Raw genomic sequence first — 22,198 nt, forward strand, 5'->3', positions numbered from 1 at the left:
ATCCAAAGAACACCATGCCTACTGTGAAGCATGGGGGTGGAAACATCACGACTGATCCGTGTAAAGGAAAGAATGAATGGGGCCATGTATCGTGAGATTTTGAGTGAAAACCTCCTTCCATCAGCAAGGGCATTGAAGATGAAACGTGGCTGGGTCTTTCAGCATGACAATGATCCCAAACACACCGCCTGGGCAACGAAGGAGTGGCTTCGTAAGAAGCATTTCAAGGTCCTGGGGTGGCCTAGCCAGTCTCCAGATCTCAACCCCATAGAACATCTTTGGAGGGAGTTGAAAGTCCGTGTTGCCCAGCAACAGCCCCAAAACATCACTGCTCTAGAGGAGATCTGCATGGAGGAATGGGCCAAAATACCAGCAACAGTGTGTGAAAACCTTGTGAAGACTTACAGAAAACGTTTGACCTCTGTCATTGCCAACAAAGGGTATATAAAAAAGTATTGAGATAAACTTTTGTTATTGACCAAATACTTATTTTCCACCATGTCCACTCCTCGGAACAATTGATGTTGAAATGTGTCTATTACGTTAACTCTGTGAAACATTACTTTGGGCTGTGATTTCTGAGGCTGGTAACTCTATTGAACTTATCCTCAGTAGCAGAGGTAACTCTGGGTCTTCCTTTCCTGTGGCGGTGCTCATGAGAGCCAGTTTCATCATAGCGCTTGAAGAAACGTTTAAAGTTCTTGACATTTTCCAGATTGACTAACCTTAATGTCTTAAAGTAATGATGGACTGTCGCTTCTTTTTGCTTATTTGAACTTTTCTTACCATAATATGGACTTGATCTTTTACCAAATAGGACCATCTTCTGTATACCACCCCTACCTTGTCACAACACTGATTGGCTCAAACGCATTAAGAAGGAAATAAATTCCACAAATTAACATTTTACAGGGCACATGCGTTAATTGAAATGCATTCCAGGTGCATACCTCATGAAGCTGGTTGAGAGAATGCCAAGAGTGTGCAAAGCTGTCATCAAGGCAAAGGGTGGCTACATTGAATGATCTCAAATTTTAAATATATTTTGATTTAACACTTTTTTTGTTACTACATGAAAAACCCTTGAATAAGTAAGTGCGTCCAAACTTTTGACTGGTACTGTATATATACAGTGCATTCAGAAAGTATTCAGACCCCTTGACATCTTCCAAATTTTTGTTACGCCACAGCCTTATTCTAAAATTGATTAAATCGTTTTTTGTGTGAAATTCTGCATATTTACTCAGTACTTTGTTGAAGCACCTTCTGCAGCGATTACAGCCTAGGGTATTCTTGGGTATGACGCTACAAGCTTGGCACACCTGTATTTTGGGAGTTTTTCCCCTTCATCTCTACCTCGGCTAACATTTAACCCCGCACATTGACTCGGTACCGCTACCCCCTGTATATAGCCTCATTATTGTAATTTTATTGTGTTACAATTTTTATTTTATTTTTTTAACTTCATTTAGTAAATATTTTCATAACTCTATTTTCTTAAAACTGCATTGTTGATTAAGGGCTTGTAAGTAAGCATTTCATGGTCAGGTCTACACCGGTTGTATTTCACGCATGTGACAAATACAATTTGATTTGATCCTCTCAAGCTCTGTCAAGTTGGATGGGGAGCGTCGCTGCCCAGCTATTTCAGGTCTCTCCAGAGATGTTCGATCGGGTTCAAGTCCGGGCTATGTCTGAGCCACTCAAGGACATTCCGAGACTTGTCCCGAAGCCACTTCTGCGTTGTCTTGGCTGTGTGCTTAGGGTCATTGTCCTGTTGGAAGGTGAACTTTGCCCAAGTCTGAGGACCTGAGCGCTCTGGAGTAGGTTTTCATCAAGGATCTCTCAGTACTTTGCTCCATTCAACTTTGCCTCAAAGTTGAATGGGACTAGTCTCCCAGTCCCTGCTGCTAAAAAATACCCTCACAGCATGATGATACCACGACCAGGCTTCACCGTTGGGATGGTGCCAGGGTTCCTCTATACGTGAGGCTTGGCATTCAGGCCAAAGTGCTCAATCTTGGTTTCATCGTGGTCTGAGTCCTTTAGGTGCCTTTTGACAAACTCCAAGTGGGCTGTCACATGCTTTTTACTTAGGAGTGGCTTCCGTCTGGCTACTCTACCATAAAGGCCTGATTGGTGGAGTGCTGCAGAGATGGTTGTCCTTCTGGAAGGTTCTCCCATCTCCACAGAGGATCTCTGGAGCTCTGTCAGAGTGACCTTCGGATTCTTGGTCACCTCCCTGACCAAGGCCCTTCTCCCACGATTCTTCAGTTTGCCCGGGCGGCCAGCTCTAGGAAGAATCTTGGTGGTTCCAAACTTCTTCCATTTAAGAATGATGGAAGCCACTGTAATGCTGTAGTAATGTTTTGGTTACCCTTCCCCAGATCTGTGCCTAGACACAATCCTGTGTCAGAGCTCTATGGACAATTCCTTCGACAACCCATGGCTTGGTTTTTGCTCTGACGTGCACTGTCAACTGTGGGATCTTATATAGACAGGTGTGTGCCTTTCCAAATCATGTCCAATCAATTGAATTTACCACATGTGGACTCCAATGAAGTTGTAGAAACATATCAAGGATGATCAATAGAAACAGGATGCATCTGAGCTCAATTTCGAGTCTCATGGCAAAGGGTCTGAATACTTTTGTAAACATTTCTAAAAACCTGTTTTCGCTTTGTCATTATGGGGTATTGTGTGCAGATTGATGAGGATGTTTTATTTGATTTTATCCATTTTAGAATAAGGCTGTAACGTAACTAAAAGTCAAGAGGTCTGAATACTTTCCGAATGCACTATATATGTATATATGGTTATTTTAATTTTTTAATGGTTATTTCATTTTCATGGCTGGCTTCATCCATAACCTTAGGTAACATGGTAATACGTAATTGTGCCAGTCCTAGCTAAGAGACGGACATGGCAGGAGTCACGTAGTAGGGACAGACACCTGTATAAGTTGGAGCATGTAGCCAGCCTTCTGTATATTAACTGTACAGTACTTGAGTGAGTAAGACTGTGTCAGAAATACTGTAATGTTTAATGGTGTGAATTTCTGTTGTTTTTGGATACTGTTGGTATAAGAAAGAAGGGATGCCATGGGGGTGTGATTTTCGCTTCGTGGTAATTTTTCATGTCTCATACACACTCAACAAGCTACTTCTCTCGGCAGCCCTGTTTTCCCCTTTTTCTGTCTGTCTGTCTGTCTGTCTGTCTGTCTGTCTGTCTCTCTCCCGCTCTCCCTTTCCTGTCTTGATCTCTCACCCTCTTTAGGTCTCTGTCTTTTGTTCTGATGGAGATTTATGTTGGGGGTTGTCTGTCTGGCAGTATCCGTTGTGAGGCAGGCTGTAGGGTTGGTGTCTGACTCAGTAGGGAGACACACCATACCTGCTTTAGCATGGGTAGGGGTGGTTGTGCAGGGTTAGGGCGTGCAGCTGAAAGGCCCTGGGACAGGCAAGGCAAACCTACATACCTCTTTCACTTTTAATTATAACCCACATCCCCAAATACGCCCCAATACTGCATCACTCGGGCTGTGACAATACCAGTATTGCAATATTTTTTTCCATGGCAAAAATGAAAACACGAAGCAGATCAAACTCTTTGGTCTTTTAAAATCCTGCTGTTAAATATTGTGTGCTATAGCTTGGAAAGTAAATAAATGTGACTCTGGATGACATGACATCATAATGATGTTTGTTTCCAACATTAGGGCCGTTTTCCTAAAGAATCCGCTTTGTGTTTTGTTTCCTTGCCACAATACTAACGCATATCGCAATACAGGTATTAACCCAACACTACGTGTCACAGCAACACCCCAAAAACCATCCGTGCATCCAGTCGCTGTCCCAAACCCCTTATCCACTCCACATTGACCCTGGCAAGGGGCAATCCCAGCCACACCACTCACACACTTCCAAAATGTGGAGACAGCAGCCAGGGCCTTTTTTGGCAGGCTAAATCCAAAGCCAGGACAGGAAAAGGGTGATTCCATGCCAGTATAGCCCAAAACATTTTGGGTAACTCAGATTGTTCTGGCAATTCTCACATAGAAAATGAATTGGGAGGAAGGAGGTTTTACATACTTTTTACATTTGGATCACAAACAATTTGTGAGATAATCATTATGAAAGTGGCCATTTTAGGCCCTTTTTTAATACAGGCCCTTTGATCCATGAACAGTACATGATACAGACAACATATTATCATTATACCATTATATCATTATATAATTATACTCCTTATTGTGTGCTCAAACATATGAAGTATATCTAGATTCTGAAATAAAAAATTTCACATACATAAAAAATATGAATATCTCAGAAGTACCCTTTTTGATTTGGCCTGTTTTCAGACATATTTCTTGGAACAATATACTCTTTAAACATGTTTTTTAAAAGCCTCTAAACCTTGCATGTGCCAGATTTCCCACAACGGTTGGTATTTAACAAATTTGAAAGTGTGAGTATCTCCACAGTGGTTGTGGAATGGTTGAAGAATGGTATTGCAAGCAAATATGGTTATTTTGTGGAAATGGAGGTGTTTGTTGACGGGATTGATTCATAACAATGGTAATGAAAACTATGCGTTTGCAGTTGTTGAGGAGATCGCATAACTGGGCATGCAGGCCTAATATGTTTTTCATACGTTTCCTGTAGTTCTTGACCAGGTTTGCACACACTGCAGGGATTTTGGCCCACTCCTCCATACAGACCTTCTCCAGATTCTTCAGGTTTCGGGGCTGTCGCTGGGCAATACGGACTTTCAGCTCCCTCCAAAGATGTTCTATTTGGTTCGGGTCTGGAGACTGGCTAGGCCAATCCAGGACCTTGAGATGCATCTTACGGAGCCACTCCTTAGTTGCCTTGGCTGTGTGTTTTGGGTCATTGTCATGCTGGAAGACCCAGCCACGACCCATCTTCAATGCTCTTACTGAGAGAAGAAGGTTGTTGGCCAAGAGCTCGCGATACATTGCCCCATCCATCCTCCCCTCAATACGGTGCAGTCAACCTGTCCCCTTTGCAGAAAAGCATCCCCAAATAATGATGTTTCCACCTCCATGCTTCACGGTTGGGATGGTGTTCTTCGGGTTGTACTCATCCTTCTTCTTCCTCCAAACACGGCGAGTAGAGTTTAGACCAAAAAGCTCTATTTTTGTCTCATCAGACCACATGATCTTCTCCCATTCCTCCTCTGGATCATCCAAATGGTCATTGGCAAACTTCAGACGGGCCTGGACATGCGCTGGCTTGAGCAGGGGGACCTTGCGTGCGCTGCAGGATTTTAATCCATGGTGGCGTAGTGTGTTACTAATGGTTTTCTTTGAAACTGTGGTCCCAGCTTTCTTCAGGTCATTGACCAGGTCCTGCCGTGTAGTTCTGGGCTGATCCCTCACATTCCTCATGATCATTGATGCCCCACGAGGTGAGATCTTGCATGGAGCCCCAGACCGAGGGTGATTGACCGTCATCTTGAACTTCTTCCATTTTCTAATAATTGCGCCAACAGTTGCCTTCTCACCAAGCTGCTTGCCTATTGTCCTGTAGCCCATCCCAGCCTTGTGCAGGTCTACAATTTTATGCCTGATGTCTTTACACAGCTCTCTGGTCTTGGCCATTGTGGAGAGGTTGGAGTCTGTTTTATTGAGTGTGTGGACAGGTGTCTTTTATACAGGTAACAAGTTCAAACAGGTGCAGTTAATACAGGTAATGAGTGGAGAACAGGAGGGATTCTTAAAGAAAAACTAACAGGTCTGTGAGAGCCGGAATTCTTACTGGTTGGTAGGTGATCAAATACTTATGTCATGCAATAAAATGCAAATGAATTACTTAAAAATCATACAATGTGATTTTCTGGATTTGTGTTTTAGATTTTGTCTCTCACAGATGACAGATGAAGTGTACCTATGATAAAAATTACAGACCTCTACATGCTTTGTAAGTAGGAAAACCTGCAAAATCGGCAGTTCTCCCCACTCTATTTGGACGGCACTGTAACTTCAAAATTGTCAGAGAGCCCACTCTGGTAATGTTACGTACAGTCAGGTACAAATTTTGAGCAAAAAAAAGATGAGCAAAAAATACTGTATAAAATAAATAATACAAATACTGAGCAATTAAAGTGCCTTCAGAAAGTATTCACACCCCTTGACTTTTTCCACTTTTAGTTGTGTTATAGCCTGAATTTAAAATGGATTAAATTGAGATGTATTTGTCACTGGCCTACACACAATACTCCATAATGTCAACATTTCAATTACAAATTGAAATGTCTTGAGTCAATAAGTATTCAACCCCTTTCTTATGGCAAACCTAAATAAGTTCAGGAGTAAAAATGGGCGTAACAAGTCACAAAATAAGTTGCATGGACCCAATGTGTGCAATAATAGTGTTAAACATTATTTTTGAAGGACTACCTCATCTCTGTACCCCACACATACAATTATCTGTAAGGTCCTTTAGTCAAGCAATACATTTAAAACAGATTCAACCACAAAGACCAGGGAGGTTTTCACCTATTGGTAGATGGGTAAAAAATTAAAAGTAGTCAATACATTTTTTGTCCTGAATACAAAGTGTTAGGTTATGACAAATCCAATACAACACATTACTCAGTACCATGCTCCATATTTTCAAGCATAGTGGAGGCTGCATCATGTTATGGATATGCTTGTAATCGTTTTGTAAACAGAACTTCCAGGAGGCAGTCAGATGTTGCGTACTTTAGTAGCTCAAGTAGCTATCTTGCTTGCTCATTTGCAAAGCATCATCATAACACTTGCGAATTCAATGTTTTCGGGTGGCAACAATATTTTTGGGGAAGCCTGGCTTCCCTTGGCATTCATAAGTACACGGCACTGTTCGGCATGCAACATTAGATCAATGACTGTCAACACAATTACATGCTTAGTTTGACATTGAAGGAGAGGACGTAGTTGTCACAAAATATGAGGTATTTTCGTAAGGTAGAAAGAAATTTGAGCAACAACAAAACTATTTTTGGCAAGACTTTTTGGCTATTGAATTCAATGCTTCGGGTGGCAACAATGTCATACTCTTTTTGTCCAGACAGCATCAGATAGATGGGCTACACATACTGAGACAGGGGGTTCTGTTGCGCTCACTCGGATGCTTTCTCCGGTGAGATACATTCAGCCACTTGCGAATTGAAGGATAATTATGAAACAGAGAGACGAAAGATACATTATTTTATGCGTTGTTTTATTTACAGTGCCTTGCGAAAGTATTCGGCCCCCTTGAACTTTGCAACCTTTTGCCACATTTCAGGCTTCAAACATAAAGATATAAAACTGTATTTTTTTGTGAAGAATCAACAACAAGTGGGACACAATCATGAAGTGGAACGACATTTATTGGATATTTCAAACTTTTTTAACAAATCAAAAACTGAAAAATTGGGCGTGCAAAATTATTCAGCCCCCTTAAGTTAATACTTTGTAGCGCCACCTTTTGCTGCGATTACAGCTGTAAGTCGCTTGGGGTATGTCTCTATCAGTTTTGCACATCGAGAGACTGAAATTTTTTCCCATTCCTCCTTGCAAAACAGCTCGAGCTCAGTGAGGTTGGATGGAGAGCATTTGTGAACAGCAGTTTTCAGTTCTTTCCACAGATTCTCGATTGGATTCAGGTCTGGACTTTGACTTGGCCATTCTAACACCTGGATATGTTTATTTTTGAACCATTCCATTGTAGATTTTGCTTTATGTTTTGGATCATTGTCTTGTTGGAAGACAAATCTCCATCCCAGTCTCAGGTCTTTTGCAGACTCCATCAGGTTTTCTTCCAGAATGGTCCTGTATTTGGCTCCATCCATCTTCCCATCAATTTTAACCATCTTCCCTGTCCCTGCTGAAGAAAAGCAGGCCCAAACCATGATGCTGCCACCACCATGTTTGACAGTGGTGATGGTGTGTTCAGGGTGATGAGCTGTGTTGCTTTTACGCCAAACATAACGTTTTGCATTGTTGCCAAAAAGTTCAATTTTGGTTTCATCTGACCAGAGCACCTTCTTCCACATGTTTGGTGTGTCTCTCAGGTGACTTGTGGCAAACTTTAAACAACACTTTTTATGGATATCTTTAAGAAATGGCTTTCTTCTTGCCACTCTTCCATAAAGAAATGGCTTTCTTCTTGCCACTCTTCCATAAAGGCCAGATTTGTGCAATATACGACTGATTGTTGTCCTATGGACAGAGTCTCCCACCTCAGCTGTAGATCTCGCAGTTCATCCAGACTGATCATGGGCCTCTTGGCTGCATCTCTGATCAGTCTTCTCCTTGTATGAGCTGAAAGTTTAGAGGGACGGCCAGGTCTTGGTAGATTTGCAGTGGTCTGATACTCCTTCCATTTCAATATTATCGCTTGAACAGTGCTCCTTGGGATGTTTAAAGCTTGGGAAATCTTTTCGTATCCAAACTTCTTCACAACAGTATCTCGGACCTGCCTGGTGTGTTCCTTGTTCTTTATGATGCTCTCTGCGCTTTTAACGGACCTCTGAGACTATCACAGTGCAGGTGCATTTATACGGAGACTTGATTACACACAGGTGGATTGTATTTATCATCATTAGTCATTTAGGTCAACATTGGATCATTCAGAGATCCTCACTGAACTTCTGGAGAGAGTTTGCTGCACTGAAAGTAAAGGGGCTGAATAATTTTGCACGCCGAATTTTTCAGTTTTTGATTTGTTAAAAAAATTTGAAATATCCAATAAATGTCGTTCCACTTCATGATTGTGTCCCACTTGTTGTTGATTCTTCACAAAAAAATACAGTTTTACATCTTTATGTTTGAAGCCTGAAATGTGGCAAAAGGTCGCAAAGTTCAAGGGGGCCGAATACTTTCGCAAGGCACTGTATATGTATTTTGGGGGGGGGGGGGGGGGGGGGGGGGGGGGGGGCTGGCTTCCCTTGGCATCCATAAATACACGCCACTGTTCGGCATTCAAAATTAGATCAATGACTGTCAACACAATTACATGCTTAGTTTGACACTGAAGGTGAGTTGTCACAAAAGATGAGAGGTATTTTCGGAATGTAGGAAGAAAGTAATTTGAGCAACAATAAAACGTTTAACAGGCGATTCGTAACGTTTGAATCAATTTCCTAAACGATGCGTTCTAAAGTTGGATCGGGCCCTGTGGTCTGATGAACTTATATCTCAAGCATTTGAATCGTTACGTCCCTAATAACTCACTATATGGATTAATTTATTTTATACAGTCATTTTTGCTAATCTTTATTAAGGATGTCAATCATTTCTGGCTCCACTGTATAGGTATAAAAATAGCCTAAAAATAAAATTTTCATCATGGTAAAAAAATAAATGGGTGATACAAATGTAAAAAGCATGTCAAACGTCCTTCCTTCCAATTAAGTTTCTATATGATAACTGACAGAACAATCTGTGATACAAAAAATATTTATGGCTATCCTGGTGTGGAATCGCTCTAAAAATGTATCCTGGCATCTGATCTTTAAGCAGGATCTCACACCTTGTGAAGTATAGTGGAGACCATGATTTGATTTTTCTGGAAATATTCTAGCCATATTCATGCTAGGGTTGGAACTCTGTGACTGTTTGCAGTACTTGCCCGTGTGACTGTGGGTCTTTGGCTGGATGGCTGCCTATTCTGCATCAAGCCTATGTGTAATGTGTATTGCATATGTGTGTACGTGTTGGCTCCAGCGTAGCAAAGTACTGGGGTTAAGGCTAAAACCTGCCTAGAGCGTTTTAAAACAATTATTGTATTAAGAGGTGTTGACTTACCCGAGGAATGAAGGTGTCGACACAGGGCTGCATGGTTATGTTTTGCTCAGATGATGAAACCGTCTCCCACGTAACATTTCTGCTGTGGCAGCCTGCAAAGGTAGGCTAGATGGTGGCTTGACATGAACTTTTTTAGCTACTCGTCCTTTGGACAAGTAGGATCAATTTTGTACTTGTCCTATAAAAGAAAAGGTGTGTAACACCATGGGCCAAAAAGGTGACTGTAAATTGTGTTGTATGATTCAAGGAACCACTTCACGGCAGGTAACCTAGCGGTTCAGGGTGTTGGGCCAGTAACTGAAAGGTCGCTGGTTCGAATCCCCAAGACAACTATGTGACAGATCTGTGTCCTTGAGCAAGCCACTTAACCCTAACATCCTGTAAGTCACTCTGCTAAATGACTAAAATGTAAAACAATTAGTATTGAATAGAGGAGAATCTCAGCTTTCCAACTGTGTTAGAATTATTTCTCAACACCCAATTTTGAGTGGTTGAGATACGGTTTTACAACCGGAGTATGTGGCATCGGTTTCATCAACTGCGCACCCCTATCAACTCAGTGTCGGCTATTTGCAGTTTTACACGAGTGCCGGTGGAAAGTTATTTTAGAAAATCAGTTAACGGTAAACAGTTAACTAGCGAGATAACCTGCCAAACTACACTGTTTTGGATTGGCAATCTAGTTAATCTGTTGTAGGCTATATCATTATTTTACCTGCTGCGCAATGTCTCTCTCTCTCCTCTGACAACTGCCCACTCACACTGGCTATAACTGGGCAAATAACTCAATAATTAGACATCAATATCCAGAAATGTGTACATGCAGCTAGGCTCGCGTTGATCTAAATACAAAAACGCATTTCGCGACTGCATGATTGAAAGACGGTTTGTGCCTGTCAATGCAGGCCTACAATAAGATATTGGGAAGACTGTGTGTAACACATTGCACAGTGGAAACAGATCCATTTCTGATCAGGTTCTGAGCCGAATTGTTTGATTGTGTGATTGTCCATTCGGACAACTTAAATCTATTATCTGCTTGTCCGACAATTTTCTTTCTTTTCCCCGGGCAAGCGGACATGCGTTAATGTCGAGTCCTGCCTGCCATCTCCATCTCCATCTCTTCATTGTCTCCAACCCCACACCTACCCTCAGGATGAGCTTATTTGCTCTGGTAATGACTGGGTGTTCACTACGGACTGGAGTGATCAGTCAAGCTGACGTGCTAAGAGACATATTTATGGGAACTCCTTAGAAACCTGGACAGAGCAGGTGTTACAGGCACGACATGTACCTACACTCGGCGAGAGAGAGAGAGAAATAGCATGGAGGACAACAAAAATCAGATTCCACTCTGCAGAGCCATGGGTAAACTTGCAGCATTTCTTGGTCATTCTCTAATGCTAGAGATGCTTCTACCTGTCATGATGCCTATGGCCTTAGGGGGATCTAAAGGATTGTAAACTGCTCTAATCTTTGCTCATTGTTTCAACAGGAATGTTATTTTCCATCAAAAAATGTAATCTGAAAGCTGTGCCCGTACCAGGTTCATAGTGCTTTATTCTTATTTTTTTATACATGTGTGGTTGGTTCAATTTAAATGTGCATTGGAATAACTATTGAAATGACACAAAATGTTGGATAAGCTATTTGCAGTGAGTCATGATTAAAGTTTACCAAGGTCAGCCCTGCCACTGCAGACAAAATGACACAGATAGATAAGTAAACGGCCGTCTCACTGCACCTGTTGCTGGGGCAGCGAGCAGGTCCAAAAAATAATCCCTTTACCTTGCCTTATCGACATCCCTTTATATACACACACGCACACGCACACACACATCATGAGGATCAGAGAGAGAGAGAGAGAGATTTAGGGATGTCATCACACCCACCGGATCCTGCTGACTGCCACAGGGAGGGCCAGCTACGGTAAATCAGTGACCACACACACTCTATTACTCAGCATCAGGAAGGTGTCATTAGACTGTACCTAGGAGCCCTATTTGGTCTTCAAAGACGCAGGCATGATAGATGGAAAAAACCATCACAACCATCAATATTGTATTTTTCTTTTTTATTTAAAGTTCAGGAGGTCAAGGTGAAAGTGGGAGGAATAGGAAGAGAAAAGTGAAAGGCCGAAAGAGAGCTATCTGGTAAGCCGGTAATTGCTCTACAGAGAGGAAAGAGAAAAGGGTGGCGTTGACAGATTGTCGTAAAGTAATAATAATGATAATTATTTTTTCCCTGCGTTTTATTTACAGTGCTTGTCTGCTCTCTTTGCTAGTCAGGGCAGAGGGAAAGGGTCACACAGTGTTTCCTGGCACATCACACACACACACACACACACACACATACCATGTACGTTAATCCTTTTACACCTCACAAGCACACATGTCACGGCTGTTCTTGTCAAATTGTTATTTTTCCTCCCTCTTGATATGAAGTATTTGTTTGAGGTGGGAACCATGGTTCTCTGGCAGACCTAAAGCATGTCTAGAGAGTCGGGCCTACCCATGACTGATTCAGGTCACATTGGAGTAATTATCAGTTATATATGCTGAATGTAGTTAGCGAACGACAAGGAAACTAAGCTATGACAGGATATGAGGTCATGAGGCAGATAGACTACCTGATTGAATTGTGTTGACATGACCGGGACCTCAGTGTGACCTCGGATAAATGTTTGTTTATGCTTGTTTTGTACTCTATCCATGAGATGAGTACTTCGGTCACCTTTGACCTCATAGCTCCTCTGTTTTGTCATCTGGACTGGTAAGTGGTTGTTTTCTTTATGGCCACCACATGTTCGCTAGTCGACCATTTCATTCGTCACATTAGCTTTAACCTGCGAACACTTTCCTGGACAATTACAGTACTCTACTTTCTACGCTGATGTGTTCCTGTCAGCCCTACAGATTCTGATCAAGTCACGCCAGAGGGCTCCAGGCCCACACGTCTGGTTGCAATCAGAGAGTCTTTCTTATGTTTGAGAGGGTTTTACCTGGTGGGCCTTATGCCTGTTCCAATTGGATTGTCTTTATGATAAATGGTTATAAAAAGCACTTTAGGATGAGTCAAGCGGAACTGTTAAATTTAATAGACAGTCGAAAAGATTCTCATGTCTCTCACCCTCATGACCTGGCCCCTAAAAGCCTTCAAGAGCACATGGCCCCATCAACCTCTCCTGCTGAAATATTCCTATGTAATAAAATTAAATCAAATGTTATTTGTCACATGCGCCGAATACAACCGGTGTAGACCTTACAGTGAAATGTTTACTTACAAGTCCTTAACAAACAATTCAGTTTTAAGAAAAATAAGTGTGAAGTAAAAAATAGAGAAATAAAAAATACAAGTTAAAAAAAATTCAAGAGCAGCAATCAGAGTCAATGTGTACCGGTACAGAGTCAATGTGCTAACTAACGACCGGTTAGTCAAGGGCATATGTGAGGGTATATGTGTGAGTGTGTCTGTACATGTCTGTCTGATTCTGTGGTTTTATAAGCACCACAGAGAGAAGATCTATTGTTACCTAAATCCTAAATTCGGCCAAGGTACAAATGTTACATTCACCCTGAAAACTGTTTTGAGGTATTGTCTTCATTATAACTGAGCATAGTTTAAGGTAATTATTACAACTCTATATCCTGGTTGTTTTTCTTTCTTCCTCAGATTAAATGAGAATAAACACATAGATTGCAGACCAATATTTAGAAGTGTGTAGTTTTGATGCTGAGTCAAGAGTGTGTTTTTACCTTTCAGCAGGAAAGGACAGAGGGAAAGGGTCACACACAGTGCATCCTGGCACAAATCACACACACACACACATACCCATACCAGGGCGGCAGGTTGGGCCAGTAACCGAAAGGTTTCTAGATCGAATCCCCGAGCTGTAAGGTAAAAATCTGTCGTTCTGTCCCTGAACAAGGCAGTTAACCCACTGTTCCTAGGCCGTCACTGTCAATAAGATTTTTTTTTCTTAACAGACTTAGTTAAATAAAGGTTCAATTAAAACTTTTTAAAATTAAAATATCATAAATTGTCTATTGTTCTTGTCCTGGGGTTTTGTGTGTTGAGGAGAACGTGCTTATTCTCTTCATTTTCATTCACTCTCTTGCCTTGTATCATTAATTATGTTAAATGGTACTGAATGTACTTTGTTGAAGCTAGTGGGTTTGTGCAATGTTAATTTCAATGAGTTTATTTATTTGTAGATACAGTATTTGCCTTATTGTGATGTGTGATGCAATCCTCCTCCTCAGTTGCTGGAGTACGTGGGTAAAGGGAAGAGCATTGTGGATGTGGGTTTGGCCCAATCCCGTCTACCCCTCAACACACGCTGCCACTACTACGAACTGGAGATCACCGACGCAGGAGAGAAGTGCTACATCGCCCTGGGACTGGCACGCAGGGTATGTATCCTTATCATAGTTTTATTTATGTCTTTTTTTCGTCAGTAAAGAGCAAAAGGGAAGTAAGGAAGAGAAATGGTGTGCTAGAACGGCGGACATCATCTGGATTCGAACCCATTCCAGAGTACTGGCATACATGTGTGCTCTGAAGGCAGCGGCAGTAACCGCAAGATCACCTCAGGCCACTTCCTCATACATTATCATCATCATTGTCATCATTCATTGCTATTATCACTAGTCATTATCTCCAGCATAATGAACATCAAGAACACTATTATTATCATCATTATCCAGCCTATAATGAGTCTATCAGAGTTTGTGAAACATGTTATACTTCCATAGCATTCTACGGTTCTTAATACAGAAATATCTCATTTACATAAGTATTCACACCCTTGAGTCAATACATGTAAAAATCACCTTTGGCAGCGATTACAGCTTTCTGGGTAAGTCTAAGAGCTTTGCACACCAGGATTGTACAATATTTATACAAAAACTCTTCAAGCTCTGTCAAGCTGTTTTTTGATCAGTCATTTTCAAGTCTTGCCATAGATTTTGAAGTCGATTTAAGTCAAAACTGTAACTAGGCCTCTCAAGAACATTCAATGTTTTCTTGGTAAGCAACTCCAGTGTATATTTGGTCTTGTATTTGAGTTTATTGTCCTGCTGAAAGGTAAATTCATCTCTCAGTGTCTGGTGGAATGTAGACTGAACTAGGTTTTCCTCTAGGATTTTGCCTGTGCTTAGTTCCATTCAGTTTCTTTTTTATCCTGAAAAACAAACATAACACTTTGTATTCAGAACAAAAAGTGAATTGTTTTGCAACATTATTTGCAGTATTACTTTAGTGCTTGTTGCAAACAGGATGCCTTGGAATATTTTTTATTCTGTATAGGCTTCCTTTTTTTTTTACTCTGTCTATTAGGTTAGTATTGTGGAGTACCTACAATGGTGTTGAGACATAATCCGTTTTCTCCTATAACAGCCATTAAACTCTTAACTGTTTTAAAGTCACCATTGGCTTCATGGTGAAATCCCTTAGCGGTTTCCTTCCTCGCCGGCAACTGAGTTAGGAAGGACACCTGTATATGTGTAGTGACTGGGTGTACCATCCAAGGCTTAATTAATAACTTTACCATGCTCAAAGGGATATTCAATGTCTGCTTTTTTATCTACCAATCTATCTACCAATAGGTGACCTTCTTTGCGAGGCATTGGAACACCTCCCTGGTCTTTGTGGTTGAAGCTGTGTTTGAAATGTACTGCTCGACTGAGGGACCTTATAGATAATTGTATGTGTGGGGTACAGAGAGATAAGGTAGTCATTCAAAAAGTCATGTTAGACACTATAATTGCACACAGAGTCCATGCAATTTATTATGTGACTTATTAGGCACATTTTTACTTCTTAACTTATTGCCATGAAAAAGGTGTTGAATACTTGACATTTCAGCCTTTCATTTTTAATACATTTGTGAACATTTATAAAACATAATTCCACTTTGACATCATGGGGTATTGTGTGTAGGCCAGTGACACAAAATCTAAATTCAAACAACAAAATGTGGAGAAAGTCCTTAAGGCACTGTGTGAGCCCCCCCATCTGTTGTACAAATTATGGATGTGCATTTGAAGATATTTGCAGGCCTCAATCCCGAAGGAATGGTTACCAACTGAAAATATGGAATTAGGCTAGATGCCAATTAAACCTTAATTTTGGGGTGAAAAGGAGGTTAAAGGAAACTGAGGTAGGCTAGTTGTTTAACCAGTCAGTGTCTTTGGTCAAATGTTGCTGTCATGTTGCTTATCTCGTTAGCCCAGCCATGATGATCCTATCCTCTTTCAACTATTTCTCCTCCGCTTCAGTACCTACAGTGGGGCAAAAAAGTATTTAGTCAGCCATCAATTGTGCAAGTTCTCCCACTTAAAAAGATGAGAGAGGCCTGTAATTTTCATCGTAGGTACACTTCAACTATGACAGACAAAATTACAAGAAAAAAAATCCAGACAATCACATTGTAGGATTTTTAATGAATTTATTTGCAAATTATGGTGGAAAATAAACATTTGGTCACCTACAAACAAGCAAGATTTCTGGCTCTCACAGACCTGAATCTGAATCATCCAAATGCTCTCTAGCAAACTTGAGACGGGCCTGGACATGTACTGGCTTAAGCAGGGGGACACACACGTCTGGCACTGCAGGATTTGAGTCCCTGGCGGCGTAGTGTGTTACTGATGGTAGGCTTTGTTACTTTGGTCCCAGCTCTCTGCAGGTCATTCACTAGGTCCCCCTGTGTGGTTCTGGGATTTTTGCTCACCGTTCTTGTGATCATTTTGACCCCACAGGGTGAGATCTTGCGTGGAGCCCCAGATCGAGGGAGATTATCAGTAGTCTTGTATGTCTTCCATTTCCTAATAATTGCTCCCACAGTTGATTTCTTCAAACCAAGCTGCTGAGGGAGCACGTGATGCCGTGGAGCTGAGCAGACGTTGACAAACCGAGCTCTTCCAAGTTATTCTATTTTTACCTAAATAACAACGTTGAAACAATATTCTAACATCGGCTGATAAATTGTCAAGTACTTACCTTCCCAAAGAGCCATGGACCTCCGACCGAGAAGCAAGAAGGACGACCAAAACGTTGTTGATTCCCAAGATAACGATAGCCCTACAGCTAGCAAGATTAGCATTAGCCCTCATAACTCAGACGACAGTTCCAGACTGTTGCTCTCAGCAGCCTCTTGCGAGCCAGCCGACATGCTGGCTACTCTCTTCCGGGTAATTCAGGATGGTAACAGAGGTCTTTCTCTGAAAATTGATAAGAAATCGGCTGAACTCCATTCTTCCATTGACGACCTGAAATCCTCCATGAATGATCTCCTTTTGAGAACGACTGAGGCAGAGTTGCGCATTAGCACAGTTGAAGATACCATCGCTAGACATGACCAGGTCTTGATACAACTGCAAAAGGACAATGCCTACCTAAAAAACAAGGTAGATCAGATGGAGAACCAGAGTAGACGTAGTAATATCCGTGTGGTGGGATTGAAAGAGGACAGCGAGGGCCGTGACCCGGTCCGTTTCTTCACTCAATGGATCCCGGAGGTCCTAGGCATAATCAACTTCACCAAGCCGCTGGAAATCGAACGCGCCCACAGAACATCAGCGCCGAAACCCCGGCTAGATGAGCCCCCACGAGCCGTCCTGATCAGGTTCCTCCGTTTCCAAGACAGAGAGAAGATACTGCAACTCGCAAGAGCCAAAGGGGACATCACCATCGATGGAAAGAGGGTCAGCCTTTTCCCAGATATGAGCGCGGATCTCGCCAGACGTCGCAAGCAGTTCAGACCTGCCGCCAAAGCACTGAAGGAGAAGAACATCACCGGCTACCTCATCCACCCTGCGCGGATGAAAGTTCAGTACAAAGGCCGAAGCCATCTCTTCAACACACCGGGAGAAGTGCACACTTTTCTCAAAGAACTGAGCAACGTCTGAGCCAGGACGGTCTCTCTGGGGGATAAAATGCCGTTCGTTTGTTTTCTCTTATCTGGATTGAACTGCTGGTATCTCCCGGTCACTATAATTGATTTGTACATTTTCAACTAACCGTATCTTCCCGGGGTGAGTTCTATTACATTTACAGGAGAGTATATTTTGGTTTAGTCCATATCTACTGGGCGAAGCAATAAGTGGGCTTAGGCCCACTGCTTTCCCCCTCATTTATGTTAATCTTTCGAAAAGCATCAAAAGACTCAAGCATCCCTTACCGTGGGCAGTAAATATTCAGCCATAAATATCTATTCACAACGTTTGTTTTCAATTTAGAGAGCTCGCAGGTTTTAGTTTACGCCAAGTTTTAGCTAGTAAGAGCAAGATGGAAAGCGAGCAGCAACGTATCTCTACAAGTGTATTCATGTTTGATTGTTGGGATTGTTGTTTTAGTCTGACAATCGTGGTGGGTGGGATTTTTCTTATTTTTTTCTTCCTTTTTTCTATGTTTATTGTTTCCTTCCTAAAGAGACACACAGGTCACTTTTGTGCTCAAACCAAAGTTGAAACACTTCCTAATTATCTGCATATGATAGATTTCTATTCAGTTACATATTTGAAACCCAACCTATCCTTAATCCACTAAAATATGTCACATTCAACGTAAAAGGTCTTAACAGCCCGATTAAAAGGAAAAGAGTCTATACATACCTTAAGAAATTAAAGGCTGACATTGTGTTTTTACAAGAAACACATCTTACAGCCAGTGAACACAAGAAATTGAAGAGGGAATGGGTAGGACAAGTTTTTGCATCCTCTTTTAACTCCAAAGCAAGAGGAACTGCAATTTTGATAAGTAGACACATCCCCTTCTGCGTCAACAACATCTCTGATCCCTCTGGCAGGTTTGTTTTGGTGCAGGGGCATATGTTTTCAGAGTCTTGGACGCTATTGAATATTTATGCTCCTAACTTCGATGACCATATGTTTATTCAGAATGTCTTCCTTCAGGTTGCTCAAGCACCACCAGGATGGCTACTGGTTGGAGGTGATTTTAATTTGTACAGTTCTTGATAGGTCTTCTGATAAACCCTCACTTCTTACCAAAGCCGGCAAGCTCACCATGTCATTCATGAAATATCTCAATTTACTAGACATCTGGAGACAGTTGCACCCACAGGATAGGGACTACTCTTTTTATTCACACCCACACAAGACACACACACGCATAGATAACTTTTTACTTTCGACACAACTGTATTATAGAGTGTTAGATGTCGAGTATCTCCCCAGATTGCTTAGTGACCATTCTCCTCTGGTATTATCAATCTCCATTCCTACCAAGGTAAATGGAGCATATAGATGGAGACTAAATTCTACACTCCTAAAGCAACCTGAATTTTGTGCATTCATCAAAGAGCAGATCAATATTTTTACTTTGACAAACAAACCGTCTGCTCCTGACAGCTTCATTCTTTGGGACACATTGAAGGCCTATCTGAGGGGACAGATTATTTCCTATACTAAAGGGCTGAAGAGAAAACACGGTGCGGAACTGAGTGCCCTTGACTCTGAAATCTCCGAGCTAGAGAAAACCTACCAAAGAGGTCCGACTAAAGATCTATACCGGCTTTTGGTAAATAAAAAACTTAAATATAATATTCTGAACACATATCAAGCTGAGAGGGCCATCACTAAATCAAAACAGCGTTATTACGAGCTTGGAGAGAAAGCTCACAAAGTATTGGCATGGAAACTGAAAGCAGAGGAAAGTAAGAGGACAATTAATGCCATAGAAACTCTTACGAATGAGATATCTTTCAACCCTACTGAAATTAATAATACTTTTAAGAAATACTATGAAGACCTCTACACTTCCCAATCAAGCGATGATCTATCAGAGATCGACTCCTTTCTCTCCTCTCTCAACCTCCCATGCCTGTCAGAGGAAGACAGCGAGCGCCTGAATTAACACTTCTCAGTTCCTGAATTGTTGGAGGCCATTAAATCCTTACCTTCTAATAAATCTCCTGGGGAGGATGGCTTCCCTCCAGAGTTCTATAAAGAATTTAGGGAGCTGTTGGTCCCCTACCTTATGGAGGTACTTAAAAAAGCCAGAGAAGACAACTGCTTTCCAGAGTCCTTCTCTCAAGCAGTGATTACTGTAATCCACAAGAAAGGGAAAAACCCGCTAAAGTGCGCCTCCAATAGACCAATCTCTCTCCTTAACACAGATTGTAAACTGGTCACCAAGATGCTATCTAAGAGACTGGAGTCATGTCTTCCCCTGTTGGTCAACCCAGATCAGACTGGCTTCATAATTAATAGATTGTCCTCCAATAATCTCAGAAGGTTCTTTGATATAATTCACCTTGCTAACAAAAACAAAATACCTAGTGTCGCAGTCTCCCTCGACGCTGAAAAGGCCTTTGATAGGGTTGAATGGCCATACCTCTTTTGCGTCTTGGAAAAGTTCGGTTTAGGTACCGTGTTTGTAAATTTGATAAAATCACTCTACAAATCTCCTAAAGCTAGGATTGCTACCAATGGGATTACTTCCTCCTCTTTCCCTCTTTATAGGGGGAACAGACAAGGTTGCCCAATTAGCCCCCACCTCTTTGCCCTCGCCATCGAACCGTTGGCTGAGGCTATTAGAACGTGCGCTGATATACATGGCTTTGAGGTGGGCCCCCATACCCATAAATTATCACTCTTTGCGGACGACCTTATCTTATTTCTAACAAACCCAGAACACTCCCTCTCTCACTTGCAGATCCTACTACAGTGTTATAGTTCTTTCTCTGGATATAAGGTCAATTTTGATAAAAGCTAAATCTTACCGTTGTCTGTCTTTGACCATCATACCATCAAGCACAAGTTTCCTTTTAGATGGTCGCCTATGGGCTTCACATATTTGGGCATAATGGTGGATGGTAATCTGAACAACCTCTATAAACTCAATCTGGCCAGTTTGTTGCAAAAGGTGGAGGTTGACCTTTGTAAATGGATGGACTTACCTCTCACTCTACTGGGTAGAATCAATGTAATTAAAATGAATGTCCTGCCCAGATTTCTATATATGTTTCAATCTCTCCCTATCCCTGTTCCCGCAGCATTTTTTTCCTCTCTCGACAAGCTGACCAGACGGTTTATCTGGCACGGCAAAACCCCTAGGGTTGGCCTGGATAAACTGACCCTTGATTACAGTCAAGGGGGCTTAAACCTCCCCAATTTTAGAATGTACTACTGGGCTGCACAGTCTAGGTTTCTGGCTCAGAGGTTTGACAATGGTCCCTCTCCCTCATGGTTGAACATTGAAAAGCTTGAGGTAAATGATGACACTGGGGCAGATTTGTTTTACAAATGGGACAGAAAATCTAAAAAACCATCACAGACAACCCTTTAATCATACATTCTGTCCTGGCATGGTGCAAACTGCATGAGCTGTTCGGACGAGGGGGATTCCTTTCCCCTAAAACCCCTTTATGGAACAATAGATTGATCCCTATGTTTTTCCAGAATAGTAACTTTAGACCATGGTCTGATAAGGGGATCACTCTTCTGGAACATTGTTACGAGGAGGGAGTTCTTATGTCTTTTGATCAGCTGAAACAGAAATACCACTTGCCTAACAGGGACTTCTTTAGCTACCTACAACTACGAAACTTTATTAGGGTGACTCTCAAGGGACAATGGAACCTACCTAAGATGTCACCTATTGAACAACTCTGCCACGCAGACCAACCACTGTTCAAGACCATTTCCCATGTATACGATGCTCTTATGTCAGGACTAACACTGCCTGGGCTAGATAAACCCCGACTTAGATGGGAAAAAGATCTGGGTATTGATCTTGATGTGGATCTATGGAGTGACCTATGCAGGGATGGTGTTACATCCACATTGAACTCCAGATATAGGCTGATCCAGTTTAATTTCCTCCATCAGCTCTTCATCACCCCATCTAGACTGCACAAGTTCAACCCAGATATCTCCTCCCTATGTTTTAGATGTGGCTCAGATGAAGGAACATTCCTCCATTCCACTTGGCAGTGTTCAAAACTACACGGTTTCTGGCAGGGGGTATGCGATACCATATCCTCAATTCACGGGGTTGCATTCCCTTTAGACCCGGAGGTCTGTCTACTGGGTAACTTTACTAACACCAATCTTAGGCAAAGCCCTACTATAAAGCTAACAGAAATATTGCTAGCGATCGCCAAGAAATGTATTGCCTTGAAATGGAAATTGGATTCCTCCCTGCCAGTTGCAATGTGGCTATCGGAAGTTAATAGTTGTATCCCTTTGGAGAAAATCACTTACTGCTTGAGGAATAAGTTAAAGACATTTTACAGAATTTGGCAACCTTTTATTGACTATATGGAGAATCTCCCCCACATCTCATTGATTGAATCTATATATAATCCTCACAAATGTTTCACACGTAATGTATAATATGTAGCCTACGGCAGGTGATCCAATGTCTCGTTATTTTCTTTTT

General features: G+C 41.7%; 1 protein-coding gene across 1 annotated transcript in view; it reads left to right on the forward strand.

The window, feature by feature from the left end:
- LOC139371005 (SPRY domain-containing protein 3-like) overlaps positions 1-22,198 on the forward strand; it is a 56,343-nt gene that overhangs the window by 18,759 nt on the left and 15,386 nt on the right. Inside the window, exon 7 of the mRNA XM_071110967.1 lies at positions 14,056-14,205. Coding sequence (XP_070967068.1) covers positions 14,056-14,205 — 150 coding nt within the window. The remainder of the gene's footprint in view (positions 1-14,055; positions 14,206-22,198) is intronic.

This window comes from Oncorhynchus clarkii, chromosome 17, assembly GCF_045791955.1.
Source record: "Oncorhynchus clarkii lewisi isolate Uvic-CL-2024 chromosome 17, UVic_Ocla_1.0, whole genome shotgun sequence".
NCBI classification, from domain to species: Eukaryota; Metazoa; Chordata; class Actinopteri; order Salmoniformes; family Salmonidae; genus Oncorhynchus; species Oncorhynchus clarkii.